Source organism: Carlito syrichta, unplaced genomic scaffold (genome assembly GCF_000164805.1).
Source record: "Carlito syrichta isolate Samal-C Ts95f unplaced genomic scaffold, Tarsius_syrichta-2.0.1 Scaffold316491, whole genome shotgun sequence".
NCBI classification, from domain to species: domain Eukaryota; kingdom Metazoa; phylum Chordata; class Mammalia; order Primates; family Tarsiidae; genus Carlito; species Carlito syrichta.
This window is the reverse complement of record NW_007260587.1, coordinates 251,353-266,622: the sequence shown is the minus strand read 5'-3', so window position 1 is coordinate 266,622 and position 15,270 is coordinate 251,353. Positions and strand designations below refer to the sequence as shown.

The window sequence follows — 15,270 nt, the reverse complement described above, 5'->3', positions numbered from 1 at the left end:
TGATGATAAAAGTGAGATATTTGTCTATATCTTAAACAGATTACCCAGTTGTCTAGTTCCTTAGGTAAAGAATGTAGAAGGGGCTTCTACATTGAAAAGTTCCTGAAGAAAGGCCTCCAAGTCTGGCATTCAGAGGTTTTTGGCCTAAGTGTTGCCTTCCCAGCTGATTGCCCTAAGGCAAAGCTCACCACTCTGTGAGATCCCATGCAGATTTATATAACCTCAATCTTAAGTCAGTGGACAGCTAAGGATCACTAAATAGGAAATCCTGCCGCATGAAAGTAGAGCCTAAGATAAAGAGGAAAAAAAGATCTGTGAAGAAACTGAGGGCTGAACAGTATGACTGAAAGAAGACCTTATACCTAGATACCGCCTTTGAAATTTTAAGATATTAAGGGTAAAGGAGATACTAAAAAGTTCTTGAGGAAAGAATAAAGGTACTCTGTAAAGGATCAAAGTCAAAGTGGCATCAGATTTTTTTCTAATGCTGAGTGTAACAGAGGAATATCATCAAACTTCTGAGGGAAAATATTTTTAGCATTAAATCCTATATCCAGAAAACTATCAGTGAGGGTAAGATTGTGATATTGTTAGATATAGAAAGTTCACATGTACACATCCTTTTTTTTTTTGCAAGCCACCACTTCTGTAAAAGAATATGTGATATAGAAAGCAGCGTGGTATGGGGAACTTCCAAAATGACAGGGACAAGGCCTAGAGGGTAATCATTCCCAACTGGTACATGGAGAGCTTAAGAAACATGAGTTAACTGTAGAAAAAAGAAGGCTGGGCACTGTGGCTCAACCTGTAATCCCAGTACTTTGGGAGGCTGAGGCGAGAGTATTGCCTGAGCCTGGAGGTTCGAGACTTTCCCGGGCAACTTGGTGAGACCTCGTCTCTACAATATATCACAAAAACTTGCCGGGTGTGGTGGTGTGTGTCAGTAGTTCCAGCTACTTGGAAGGCTGAAGTGGAAGGATCGCCTGAGTCCAGCAGGTCAAGGCTGTTGTGGCTGTGAGCGTGCCACACTGTACTCCAGGCTAGGTGACAAAGAGTGAGACTCCAACTCAAAAAAAAAAAAAAAAAAAATTATCCTTGGCAATTTGAAACAGGAAGCAATAAAAGGATGTATTGAGCAATTCTGGGAAAAACTTTAAATGAGTAAGAAAGGATATTTAATAAGGGTATATCATTTATCTTTGCAGTGACTAATATATTTACACATTTTACAATAAGGTTAATTTAATGAAAATAGTCCAGTAAGATTTGCAGAGGATGGTGTAAGCAAAAGAAATAATCAACAGGGTGAACAGAAAAAAAGTTACCCTATGGGAGAAAACATTTGTAAATTACACCTCAGAGAGCTAATATCCAGAATCTACGAGGAACTCAAACAATTCAACATGAAAAAAAAACACCATAAAAAAGTGAACAAAGGATGTGAATAGATACTTCTCAAAAGAAGACACACAAGCAGCCAACAAACATAGGAAAAAATGCTCAACATCCCTAAATCATCAAAGAAACACAGATTAAAACCACAATGAGATTATCACCTCACACCAGTCATAATGTCTATTATTAGAAAGTCAGAGTACAACAGATGTTGGCGGAGTTTCTGAGGAAAGGGACCGGTCATCCACTGTTGGTGGGATTGTAAACTAGTTTGACCTCTATGAAAAGCAGTATGCAGATTTCTCAATGAACTGAAAATTGAATTACCATTTGACCCAGCAATCGCACTACTAGGGATCTATCCAAGGGATGAGAGATCAATATATAAAAAGATACCTGTACTTGTATGTTCATTGCAGCACTATTTACAATTTCAAAATCATGGAACCAACTTAAGTACCTATCAACAATTGACTTGGTGTGAAGAAAATGTGGTGTGTGTATATATATATACACACACACACACTATGGAATCTTACATAGACATAAAAATGAATGAAATTAGGTCCTTTGCAGCAACATGGATGGAGCTTGGACCTCATCATTCTAAGTGAATGACACAGAAACAGAAAACCAAGCACTACATGTTCTCACTCATATGTGGTCATAAAGATGGAAATAATAGGTACTGGGACATCAGTAACAGGGACGTAGGGAGGGGTGACCATGGTTTGGAAATTATTGGGTATAATATTCACTATCTGGGGAATGGGCCACCTGAGAGGTGAAAGAATTGTCTGAGCCTAGCAGGTTGAGGCTGAGGCTGCTGCACTCCAGCCTGGATAATGGTGAGACTTCAACTAAAAAAAAGGGGGTGGGGTGGGTGGGGGACAAAAAACATCAGCTCCAGTTTCTAGAAGACATGGAAATGGTTAAACATATAAAAAAGTGCTGTTTCAGTAACTGATAAAAAATGAAGATAGAAATAGAAAATGTGCCTTCTATTTATGTTGTCAAACAGCAAAAGAATGATTCTCCCTGTTGGTGAAGGTGTGGACCATGCAGTACTGAACTGATAGTGTCAGTGAGTGTTAATTGCTACCTTTGGGAGAATAAATTGACAATATCTGTGACATTTAAAAATACACATAGTATGAGGATGGGGGAAATGGGTATATAAATGAGAGAGTATTAGCTATTAGATGATAACTGAAACTGAGTGGTAATACTTGATGGTGCCTTATACTTGTTTTGTCTACTCTTATATGTGTTTGTTATTTTCTAGAATAAAAATGAAAAATGTGCACAATCTTTGGTAATTATTTTTATGAATTTATCCTATGCAGTAGTTTGGAATATAAAAGAATGAGTTTTATATTGATTTTGATCGTAAAACACTGGACACATCCTAAATGTTTCTCTGTTGGATAATAGTTTCAAAGTCGCTTAGCAGCTGGTGAAAATATTATCTTATATTTTATACTCATGTATAAAATACATATACCTTTCCCATAAGAAAAGGCAGAAAAAAAGGCATGTATAAAATACATATGCCTTTCCCGTAAGAAAAGGCAGATTAAGAGTTTTCTGTTGTGGAAGGAGGTAAATAGCCTGGGAAGTTTGCACTTTTAACTATATGCTTCTCTATATTATTTTATCATCAGCATGCTTACCTTTGTAATCAGAAAGGAAATGATATTTTCTAAAGTTAGAAAAATTAATTTGGCATCTAGTAAAAGCCGCGTTCTAGAAAAGAGAGAAGTAATTAGTGACAATAATGGGGAAAACTAAATGGGGGGAATCTTTAAGGGGAGAAATGGACAGATTTTTATCTTAGTTATGTTTGAGCTGTGGTATTATTTACCCCTTTCTTGTTTGTTTTCTTTTGTCTAATTTTTTTTTTTTTTAGAGATGCGGTCTCGCTATGTTGCCCATGCTGTTCTCTAACTCCTGGACTCAAGCAAAGCAGTCCTTTCTTCGCGGCCTCCTAAAGTGCTGGGACTGTAGGTGTGAGCCACTGCACCCAGTGTTTTTGTTTTTGTTTTTGTTTTTGAGTCAGAAGAGGTCTTGTTATGTTGCCTAGGCTGGTTTCAAATTCCTGGGCTTAAGCAGACCTCCTGCATTGGCCTCCCAAAATGCTGGGATTATGGGCATGAGCCAGGTTGCCTGGCCTGCTTCATTGTTAATCTTACTGGGGTTTCCTTGTATGTGATGAGTTATGTTTCTCCTATTGCCTTCAAGATTTTCTCTTTGACTTTCAGCATTTTTACTGTGATGTAGCTGGGTATAGGTCTCCTTGTATTTATCCTGCTTGGAATTTGTTGAGCCTTTTGGATGTGTAGGTTAATATTTTTCAGCAAATTTGGGAGGGCAACCAGTTTTATTTTTGAGTATCTTTACAATGTATTTCATTTCTAAAATTATTCCTTTTTTTGTTTTTTTTACTGAAAACAGCAAGAAAGTTATACAATGTATTTCTTTCAAGTGGGATGCCTGTATCCATTCAACACTAACTCCTTACTCCCCCTTTCTCCTAGTCTCTGGCTACCTCCATTCTACTTTCTATCTCTATGAATTTGACTACTCTAGGTACCTCATGATAAGTGGACTGTGTAACAGTTGTCTTTTTTGTCTGTCTTGTTCACTTAGCATATTGTCTTCAAGTTCGTCCATTTTGTATCATATGACAGGATTTCCCATAATTTCTTTAGTTTTAGATATTGAAATTAGGTATTTCTAATTCCTAGATGTTGAAACTCTTCTTAACTTCCCTGTTTGTTTTAACTAAACTTTTAAGCTATTTTAGAATTATTGTTGATCTCATTTTACATGTCATTGTATGTTTAATTAGTGGAAAAGCTAAATTGGAAAAATGACACCAAACACTACTTTATTATCTTAAAGAAAGTTGATGATAGTATGCTTTGCTGTTTATGGAATGACTAATACATATTGTAATATTATTTTGCAGTATATGATGATGGGCTTTTTGTCTTAAAGTAACTGCTCTTATAAATATGCTTTCCATTTAAATATGATTTAATGAAATTGGTGGTTCCCAATTTTTAAAAAACTTTGTCTGCCTATTTGAGGTATTCTGATACACTCTCTACTCCCAACAGTAAAGAGAGGTTCATAACTGTCCTTCTTTTGAGTGTGAATAATACTCAACAACCTCCTGAGTCACTGGTTAGTGTATCTTTGCTGCATGTGACATAATCAAGAGATTAAAATTCAATTCACTTTTTTTTTTGAGTTGGAGTCTCACTCTGTTGCCCAGACTGGAGTTGCAGTGGCCGCTCCCGGCCACCGCAGCCTCGACCTGCTAGGCTCCGGCGATCCTTCCGCCTCAGCCTTCCAAGTAGCTGGAACTATAGACGTGCGCTACCACGCCCGGCTAATTTTTGATTTATTGTAGAGGTGAGGTCTTGCCAAGTTGCCTAGGCGGGTCTCGAACTTGCGGGCTCAGGCAATCCACTCACCTCAGCCTCTCAAAGGCGTGGGATTACAGGCTGAGCCACCAAGCCCGGCCTCAATTCTCTTTTATGCATCATCTAAACCTAATCATGAGATTCAAGACATTCTTTGTTCATGACCATGGCCTGCCCACCTCAACATAAAACTATTTTCTTGATAACTGCCCTGAATATATTATCTTGTAGTGTTTGCTCAATCTTGGTCTCACTTAGGGTAGACAGTGAATAAATAGTGAGAATTGCTGTCATTTTCTTTTAAATTTTCTTGTTTGGAGAGTTGTGATTTGAGGTAGTTTTTATATTTTTCTTTGATTTTAAGTTTTTTGTTTGTTTGTTTTGAGTTGGACTCCCAGACTGAAGTGCAGTGGCTTGCAAAGCTCACAGCAGACTTAACTCTTGGGCTCAGGTAATAGTCCCAAGTAGCTGGGACTATAGGTATGTGCCACCATGCCCAACTAATTTAAAAAAAAAAAAAAAAATTTGTAGAGATGAGGTTTTGCTGTGTTGCCCAGGTTGGTCCCAAACTTCTGTGCTCAAATAATTCACCTGCCTCCACCGCCCAAAATGTTGAGATTATAGCATGAGTTACCGTGCCTGGCCAATTTTAGGTTTTTAATAAGTGAAAATTTTGATTTTTAAAAACTATCTTATTGGTGTAAATTAAGCAAGTAAGTATAAATACAGACAAGTAGGCTTTATATATTGTCTTTTATTCCCTAAACAGAGACTCTACAGGAGCAGGTAATTCACTGGTCCACAAGCGGTCTCCTTTACGCCGAAACCAAAAGACCCCAACATCCTTGACCAAGCTGTCTTTACAGGATGGACATAAAGCCAAAAAGCCAGCATGTAAATTTGAAGAGGGTCAGGATGTCCTAGCTAGATGGTCAGATGGCTTGTTTTATCTTGGAACTATCAAAAAGGCAAGTTACCTTAATGTATCTTTGGCTGTTTTTGCAGTAGATTTTTAACTTTATGTTTTTAATTTTACGAGATCATCATTAAGTATTTCTCTGTATTGCAGATAAACATATTGAAACAGAGCTGCTTCATCATATTTGAAGACAGTTCTAAATCCTGGGTTCTCTGGAAGGACATTCAAACAGGCAGGTGCTACTATTTCTCTTGAATGTGATTTATACTGAAATTTGGTTTTCTTCAACTTGTCATATTCTGGTGTTGTCTGTTGAATTCAACGTATTAAGATAACTCAGTACTCCTCTTAAGGAGAGGTTAAAATCTCCATGGTTTTTAAGAAGTTATAGTCTATATTATAGACCATAAGGAGACCAGGAATACTCTTAGGGTAGAGGTAGACTAGAGGACAGACACACTACTAATGCATATCTATAAGCTATTATTAGGACCTTTCTGAGAACTTTGAAGGAATGTTTTTAGCAACTAAGTAATAGTTTGGGATTTAATTTGACTGTCACTTGCATATATTTGTACGAAGCAATGTAGAAAGCTAATATTTATTGAAAACATACTATTTACCAGATGATTTGGGAAATTAGGACATAACAAACTATTTTAGAATCATAAACATTCACTAATAAGAATGGTTTAAAATTATTTAATTGTGGTTTTTTAATGCTTAGATGAGAAAATGAAGCTATATTTGGGTGCAAGTAAAAGTGATATAGGTGTGCTTTGGTTTGGTTATAGGCATATTTCTTGTGATGATTTCTATTACTGCATACTATAATTGCTTTATGCTCTTTGGATCTGCTAAATACAGATGTTTTTCTAGGTACCTCTTTCATGCAAAGTGCTTCATGTATAAAAAGTATGAATTTCTATTAAAAATCTGAATATTTTGGTTACTCATTAAAGCCTCACTTTTGGTTTTTCTTTTGCTGGGTTAATAGGCATGCACTAAGACCTGTGTTTTATGGCCTCTTTTGTAGGAAAGAAACATACATTTTCTCCCTAAAGGGTAGACACCTTTCTAATGTATTTAGCAATTGGGCTTTATATTTGAATGCAAAATGGAACTTTATCAAATAATTTTAATGTAAAGGAATTGTAGTACTCTTAATTACCATCTATATAGTTGGTACTCAGGGCTTAGGTAGAGAACTCAGTAACTGTTACTTTAATAAAATATTTTTCTGGAGAAACTTTACAATTCCTGGGACTGATCAGTTTGAAGAACTAAAATTATGTTTTGAATCAGAAATTGAGAGGCCAGTGAGAAAAGTGTGAATCATAAGATTTAAAGAGATAGGAACAGTAGTAGTAATATTGAGCAGATTTTATTACCCTGCATACAAAATTTTTCCTTTTTCCTTATTTGTCTGTAGTGGTGCTGAAACATGTCATACTGCTTTTTGTTCCCTTCCACTAGCTATGTATTTCTCTCTGCTTTTTATCTATGGAGGTTCCTTTGGGTTTAATAAGTCTTTTTGTCCCCTCCCTCCTTTCCTCTCTTTCATATTTCATTCCTTTTAAAAGTGGCAGAAAAGGAGTAAACCAGTGTTTATAGAAAGTTGTTGTGTGAGGGATCCTGTGTAACAAGTGCCCCACCCAGTATGTCAGTTTAATGATGATTTGTGGTGGTTCTTTTTTCACTGGCTCCTTATACTGTCCCTAGAATTACAACTTGAACCATTTAAGTCTGTAGCACCCACAAAATAGCACACATAAAACTTGTAGTTGCTGTAAAAGTAAATGCAGAAGGTGATCTGAAAATTGTGTTACGGCAAATTTCAATGGGGAATGGTTTAAAGGTTTTCTTTTCTGTTAGAAACTTGCTAATAATATATATATATATATATAAATAGCTTAATAAGTTAATTTTATTTATCTAATGAAAGTCTTTTAAAAAGTTTACACAAGGAAAAATGTATAATAATTTCAACAGGAAGAAATATATCATTGCTGGTGGCAGTATAAATTTCTATTTTGGTTATTACTTTAGCATGTGCATTAAATGCAAAAAAGGAGTTATACTCTTTTAACAGCCCCATTTCTAGCAGTTGGTTTCATAAGAAATAATTCAAAAGTTAAAAAGCTAGTTTAAAACTGTTTCCTTAACTTTATTTTAACAACAAAAAACTTGGTATTTCTAAGATGAAATGGTCAAGACTTAGTTGGAGTTAGAGTAAAAAGATCACCAAGCTATATAAACGTGATGGTAAAAAAGATGTACTTGATTTCATAAGTAAAAGTTAATTCCAAACTTCCTCAGGATTGTTTCTTGAGATGAATACGTAGTATTTGCTGGATCAGTACTCCTTTGCAGAGGAACTGCCTTCATCCTCACTAGTCCACAAAGTTACAGCAGAGGTCAGTTTAGGCACCTAAACTAGGCTGAGGCTATCATTCCCTTTCAAGGGAATTATAAATTTGCTCTGAGAGTTCCCAGGCTCGGTCTGGTTGCTCTCTTGACCAGAGCCATAAGCCCGGAAGCTATGGGAGGCCACGCCCTACCAAGTATACTGGAAAGTAAACAAAACAGGGGAGAGAGGGCAAGAGAGCAAAACAAGTAAGCAAACAGTAAAAAAAGATATAAGCAGTTGGTAACCTGTATGTCCAAGAATAGAGGAATAATGAAATAAATTTGGTTCTTTCCGCTAGATGGAATACTATGCAGCTATTAGAAGTTATAATTTTGAAAACTGGCTGTGTGAAAAATGCTTTTGATAGAAGAAATATTGCATAGTATTGATGAAAGGAAGCATCTCGTGGTGGAGAAAACATGGATTCTGGCACATCTGGGTTTGAATCCTAGTCTTGATACTTTCTAAGGGTCCTTGGGTTAGTTACTTTATCTGTCTGAGCCTCAATTCTTCTCTATAAATAGTATATTTATCTAGTAAGTTAGTTTTAGAATTAAACTATGTCAAGAGCCTAACATAATGCTTCGCTCATAGCACAAAATTATAAAGCTTTATTATTGTTGGTGTATGAATAAAGTGTGTGTATTGTGGTTTTGACTGTATTGAAATAGGCAAGAAGAGGATATTGGAAATGAAGTTATGTTAGGGTGATAAAATTATGTTCTAAATTTTGTGTGATGATTTTTTTAGAATAAAAATGTCTAAGGAAGAAATGATGTACTTGTTCAGATAAAAATATAATTAATAATTATGGAACTTCTAATTTTTGTTGCAGTGGGATTTTTTTTGTTAGGGTACATTATTGGACACCAGATTTCCAGATTTTAGAAGTTGGGGATTAAATAATTGTTCAGCCTCTTTAAATTATTAAATAAAAGGAAATGCTCTGAATCCAGAACCATTTACAGATCTTCCTTGCTTTTTTCCTTTGGTCCCATGATATTAGTGGTGTGCGATAAGTGAGTGGATGTACATGAGTGGGTGTGTGTTCTGGAGAGTAGCTCTAGTGTTAACAGACTTCCCTTACCACCACTCCCTTTTCCGCCCTCGAGAGTGGGAATATCAGATATGAGTAAAGGGAAGTTTCCTGAGAGCAATTTAAATGATGCCTTCTGCCTAAAAGCAATTAAATTATGACTGTAGATAGTCAGGCATATTAAATTAAAGGGGAATGAACACAGGGCAGTGATAGCATTCTGTGTATAGTACTTATCTTGTGAAGCACTATGATCTACCTAACAAACATTGTCCATGTGTGCTACCCACTGAATCATAAGAGTAGTTTTATTATATGGAATTTTGTATGATTCTCTTTTTATGTGTATTTTAAATATTTTAGGAGCCACTGGAAGTGGGGAAATGGTCTGTACAATATGTCAAGAAGAGTATTCAGAAGCTCCCAATGAAATGGTTATATGTGATAAGTGTGGCCAAGGTAAACATTAATTTCTTTTAATCTTGTGGAAAAGTTTTGTTACATACTGAATACCCCTGTTGAAGGTGACTAAAAATACTTTACGATGGTAATTTAAAGCGATTTTCCTGAGTTTATTTATTGGTTGTAAATATATAATGTAGGAAATGGGCCGGGTGCAGTGGCTCATGTCTGTAATGTCAGCATTTTGGGTGGCCAAGGTGGAAAGATCACATGAGTCCAGGAGTTTAAGACTAGCCCAAGCAACACAGTGAGAAACTCATCTCTATAAAAAAATTAAAAAGAAAAAAATTAGGTGTGGTGGCACATAGTCCCAGCTACTTGGGAGACTGAGATGAAAGAATCACCTAAGCCCAGGAAGTTGAGGCTGTGATTAGCCATGATCCATGTCACTGCACTCCAGCCTGGGCAAGAATGAGACCCTGATTCAAAACAAAAGTGTGTGTGTGTGTGTGTGTGTGTGTGTGTGTGTGTGTGTGTGTGTGTAGAAAATGATAATACCAAAATGCCTTCTGGAAACTGGGTTTAAATATTTATTAATAAAACATACTTTGCTTTATGCTTTTTTGATATTAAGGATATCATCAGTTGTGTCACACACCTCATATTGATTCCAGTGTGATTGATTCAGATGAAAAATGGCTTTGTCGACAGTGTGTTTTTGCAACAACAACAAAGGTATATTTTGCGTGTTTTGGGTTAAAACCCTAAGTGGAATTTGTAAGACACTATCAACATAATGATTGTGCATATTGAGAATTTATTTGAGTAAAATGAATAATGAAAGAAATAATGGGTAGAAAGAGGTGCTGTTTGCTGTTTGACTAATAAGGTTTAAGTGACTTTTTTTTTTTTTTGAGAAGCAGGATTTATTGAGAGGACAGAAAAACTCCCACAGTGGGAGGGGACCTCAGGGGTTTGCCTTAAGTGACTTTCAACTATTCTTTAACTTATTTTATGATAGCACTATGGGGATTGGTGCAATAATTTGAAAGAAGACAATTAAATAGAGGTTACTAATTAGTTTGTGATGCAGTAGAAATTTGGAATGGAAATTTCTTCAAAAGTGCCAGAGGCATTATTACAGTATAGAATTGTGTTTAAAATGTTAGCCTTCATTCGCTCAAATAATTTTTTTCCCTCTAATATAGAGGGGTGGTGCGCTTAAGAAAGGACCAAATGCCAAAGCATTGCAAGTCATGAAGCAGACGTTACCCTATAGTGTGGCAGACCTTGAGTGGGATGCAGGTCATAAAACCAATGTCCAGCAGTGCTACTGCTATTGTGGAGGCCCTGGAGAGTAAGTATATACAGTAATTTAATGCCCTTTTAAGGAATGTTTATCTGCTTGCCTTGTCTATTTTTCTTACTTCTTATGGTGTGGGAGTCATAGTGAATTTCAAATGTATGAAAGTATTAGTAAAGAAAACTAGAGGGGAAAATCTACCATTATTTTCACCAAAAAAAAATTCTAATCTAGTTTTTGATCATATCCATATTTTTAAAAATCTTATTACAAGTCTGGTTATGCTGGAAATTTAAAGTGCATTGTAAATATTTGTATAACTCATAAAAGAAACTATAGAGGGAAAATATTTACTGCAGAGGCCTAGGGGCAGGTCCTTATTTTCACTGGATTTCATATTTAATGTGTTTGATAATTTAGAAACTGGCACATTTAACATATTTGCAACTGGCAAATTTTTCACTTTTCCTGATAATGAGAGCAGGTGAAAATTTTTAAAAAATGCGAAGCTGATTACCACAAACTTCTGTCATTAAGCACAAGTGAAATGGTCTTTTCTAAATTGTCTCCTCTTTCACAATACAGCTGAAGGTTGCAGACATATCCAGTATTTTCCCCAGTTGTGCTCTGACTAGCATTCCTTGTATTTTTATTCGATTATAAACTCGAAAAGACAGCCTTCCTTGATGAGGTAAATTCACATCAGCAGCAACCAGGAACAGAATTGGGAATGATGTAAATTCATGTCAGTAGTCGCAAATGAGCTGCTGTAATAATAATAATTGTTATTATTACTATTATTATTTTGAGTCGGGGTCTCATCCTGTTGTCCAGGCTGGAGTGCAGTGGCATGATCACAACGATTACAGCTCATGGCAGCCTTGACCTCTGGGCTCAGGTGATCCATTTACCTCCCGAATAGCTGGGACTACAGGTGTGTGCCACCACGCCTGGCTAATTTTTTGTTTTTGGTAGAGATGAGGTTTCACTATGTTGCCCAGACAGGTCTCAAGCTCCTGGCCTCAAATGATTCTCCCATCTCGGCCTCTCAAAGAGGTGGGATTATAGGTGTGAGCCAATGTGCTGGCCTAGAGTAGCACTTTTAATTTTCTTCCAGAAGTTTTTCTTTGCATGCACAGTGTGGCCTGCTGTTTGGTACAAGAGGCCTAGTTTTTAACTTGTCCTGGCTTTTGACATACCTTCCCCACTAAGATTAGTAATTTCTAACTTGTGATTTAAATTTAGGAACTCTTCCTTTTGCTTGAACACTTAGAGGCCATTGTAAGGTTATTTATTCATTTGCCTAATTTCAATATTGTTGTGCCTCTGGAGTGGGACAGCTTGAGAGCCAGAGGGATGGAGAATGGCCAGTTGGTGGAACAGAGCACATAACATTTATGGATTAAGTTTGCCATCTTACATGGGTTTGCAGTGCCCCAAAACAATTCCAGTAGTAACTTCAAAGATCTCCTATCACAGCTCACCGTAACAGATATAATAACAATGAGAAAGTTTGAAATATTGCCAGAATTTCCAAAATGTGACCAAAAAAACACACACACATACAAGGTGAACACATGCTCTTGGAAAAATGATATTGATAGACTTGCTCAACACAGGAATGCCGAACCCTCTGTAAAAAACAAAACAAAAACTGTGAAGTGCTATAAAATGAAGTATACCTCTATTTGGAATTACGGTCTTTTATTACTTTCAAATACAGATACTGTGTCAAAACCATGTACTAGCCGGGTGTGGTAGTGTGTACCTGTAGTCTCAGCTGCTTGGGAGACTGGGTGGGAGAATCTCTTGAGCCCAGGAGTCTGAATCCAGCCTGGGCAATATTGCAAGACTTTATCTCTAGAAAAACAAAACAAAACAAAAAAACCTGTGTGCTAACTGAAAAGAGAGGACATCCTTAAGTGATGATTCAGTTGTAGTGTCTTTAGCTCTCTCAAGCAGGTCTGAAACATGACTTAACTTGCCACAAAACCTTTATACTTGGTAGTGTCTTAGGTTAGATTTATGATAATGCTAACCAAGTTTATTAAATTGTTACACTCCTTTTTATCTTAATGAACAAGAATAATAAAAACACAGTGAAGATATAAAGTGGAATGCTCTTAATCTAAAAGCTGCTTAAGGCCATTTGGTATTTGGGTAAACAATGGTACCTCTGAGTCTGACCTCTACTAGGGTTTAGAGAATTGATGGGGAAAAAAAGCCCAGGCCTGTGCTTTAAACAGAGATCATGTAGTGTAGGAGCCAGGAATTGTTGACTAGAAATAGTAGGTGTATATTTCAAAAGCTTATAAAATTTCATGAATGAAAAAGAAAAGAGGGATGAAATGATATTAGAAACCTTTTGGGGAACGAAAAAATTTAACACTAAGTATAGCAGAAAAATGATACTTTAACCAGAACAGTATTCTGGATTATGCCACTTTGTTATTTAAAACGTTTTACTTTATAGAAAGGAATTTTAATATTAACTTTTTTTTATAGCTGGTATTTAAAGATGCTACAGTGCTGCAAATGCAAGCAGTGGTTTCATGAGGCTTGTGTGCAATGCCTTCAAAAGCCAATGCTGTTTGGAGACAGGTGAGAGGGCATTTGAACTTATACTGACTGATTTTTGTCATGTTAGTTATGGTTATGTTTGCATTTTCAGATATATAAAAATAATTTTAACAATGATTTGGAAAAGGGTCACGTTAGAGGGAAAATATTGAATAATATACTTTAAATATACCTATTTTGTACTTTTGGATATTATTTCAGAAAGCATTTAAGTATTGTCAATGATTACATTTGCTCCTATTGACCCACACTGCGCTAAAATACTGTCTTTGGTATCTTCCTTAAAGAACCTCAAAGGGATCCCATGACAGAGAATTGGAAAAGGGCAAAGGATCTTGCTGTAGACACAATTTATACCATAGATATAAAGAATTTCTAAAAGCAGAGTTAATATGTTTTCTGTATCAGTAGACTACAGAATAACAGAGTAAGCTCCAGGAACACAAACTAAAGTTAGACCACTAAATTTGGCATCAGAAAACTTTGGCTAAAATCTTGGCTTATGCCACTTATTTTCTTTCTGACCTTGAAAAGGTCTACTTGTCAGCTGGGCATGGTTTCTCATGCCTGTAATCCCAACACTTTGGGAGGTGTAGGTAACAGGATTGCCTGAGCCCAGGGGTTCAAGACCAACCTGGGCAGCTTGGCTACATCTCATCTCTTCTATAAATTTTTTAAAAAAAATTTTGCTGGGTATGATGGTGCACGCCTGTGGTTCCAGTTACTTGGAGGACTGAGGCAGGAGGATCGCCTGAGCCCAGCAGGTCAGGGCTGCTGTGGCTGTGAACATGCCACTGCATTCCAGCCTGGGTGACAGAGTGAGATTCTGACTCAAAAAAAGAAAGAAAAGGAAAAAAAGTCCACTTATTTCTTGTGGTCTCATCTTACCAGGTTATTTTGAGCATTGAATGAAGGGATATATGTGGGGCAGCCATCACAGTTCTTGGCACACAGAAGCTACTAGTAAACTTTGGGTGTATGTGAATCTGTGTGTGAACTTTAAAGGTCTCCAATGATGAAAAAAAAGTTGTCCCTTCTCACCAAATACAAACTATTACATGAGTTGTTATTAAAAAGAAATCCCTAAATCGCAGTGTCATAATTCAAATTATATTTTGCTTTTGAGTATCATTTATTTTATCAACTATAGGATATTTCCTTATTGAATATTAGTTAAATAGATAAATTACTTACTCTTGATTATTTGGTATAATACTTTTTCTGTTTTCCTTAGGTTTTATACATTTATTTGTTCTGTCTGCAGTTCTGGACCAGAATACCTCAAACGTCTACCATTGCAGTGGTAAGCGTGGACATTTATGTTTTTTGTTTTTTTTTTTAAGAAAGCATTATTCCTAAATTTACATGGTGAAACTTTCTGTATGCATTTCTTATACTAAATAAAAATTTGTTCTTTATGCCTGGCTTTATTTTACTTAGCCTCATGTCTATTGTTATCTTTCCACCAAGGATTATCCACTTTTCTTGCTAAATTAATAAGGCTCCTCATTGTTGAAATGGCGTAAGTGTAGCTTTCAGATTTCTTTTAGACCTTCAAAATTTTTATTCATGTTTCCTGTTTTTTGAGCTTTTAAGAATAGCATACAGTAGAAGAGAGATAGGTATAGCAAAATATGCTAATTTTTGCTTCAATATAGTAGTTCTTGTGTGTTTTTTGATGAATTTTAGAGACTTCTAATAAAGTGCTTGTTGTAAGTACAAATTTTTGTTGTACTTTACTTATTTTAGGAAGAGATAATATTTAACTTATGAATCAGATAAAGTTTGGTAAAG

The 15,270-nt window shown here is 36.0% G+C and overlaps 1 protein-coding gene across 4 annotated transcripts in view; it reads left to right on the top strand.

The window, feature by feature from the left end:
- The window catches only part of MTF2 (metal response element binding transcription factor 2), a 50,766-nt gene that overhangs the window by 18,834 nt on the left and 16,662 nt on the right, over nt 1-15,270 (top strand). For 2 of the 4 annotated variants that reach the window (XM_021707299.1, XM_008074570.1), the window contains exons 2-8: nt 5,596-5,794; nt 5,896-5,977; nt 9,555-9,650; nt 10,228-10,328; nt 10,802-10,950; nt 13,402-13,497; nt 14,711-14,779. In XM_021707299.1, the coding sequence (XP_021562974.1) occupies nt 5,596-5,794; nt 5,896-5,977; nt 9,555-9,650; nt 10,228-10,328; nt 10,802-10,950; nt 13,402-13,497; nt 14,711-14,779 (792 nt within the window). The remainder of the gene's footprint in view (nt 1-5,595; nt 5,795-5,895; nt 5,978-9,554; nt 9,651-10,227; nt 10,329-10,801; nt 10,951-13,401; nt 13,498-14,710; nt 14,780-15,270) is intronic. The other 2 variants (XM_021707300.1, XM_021707301.1) reach the window with 2 other exon arrangements.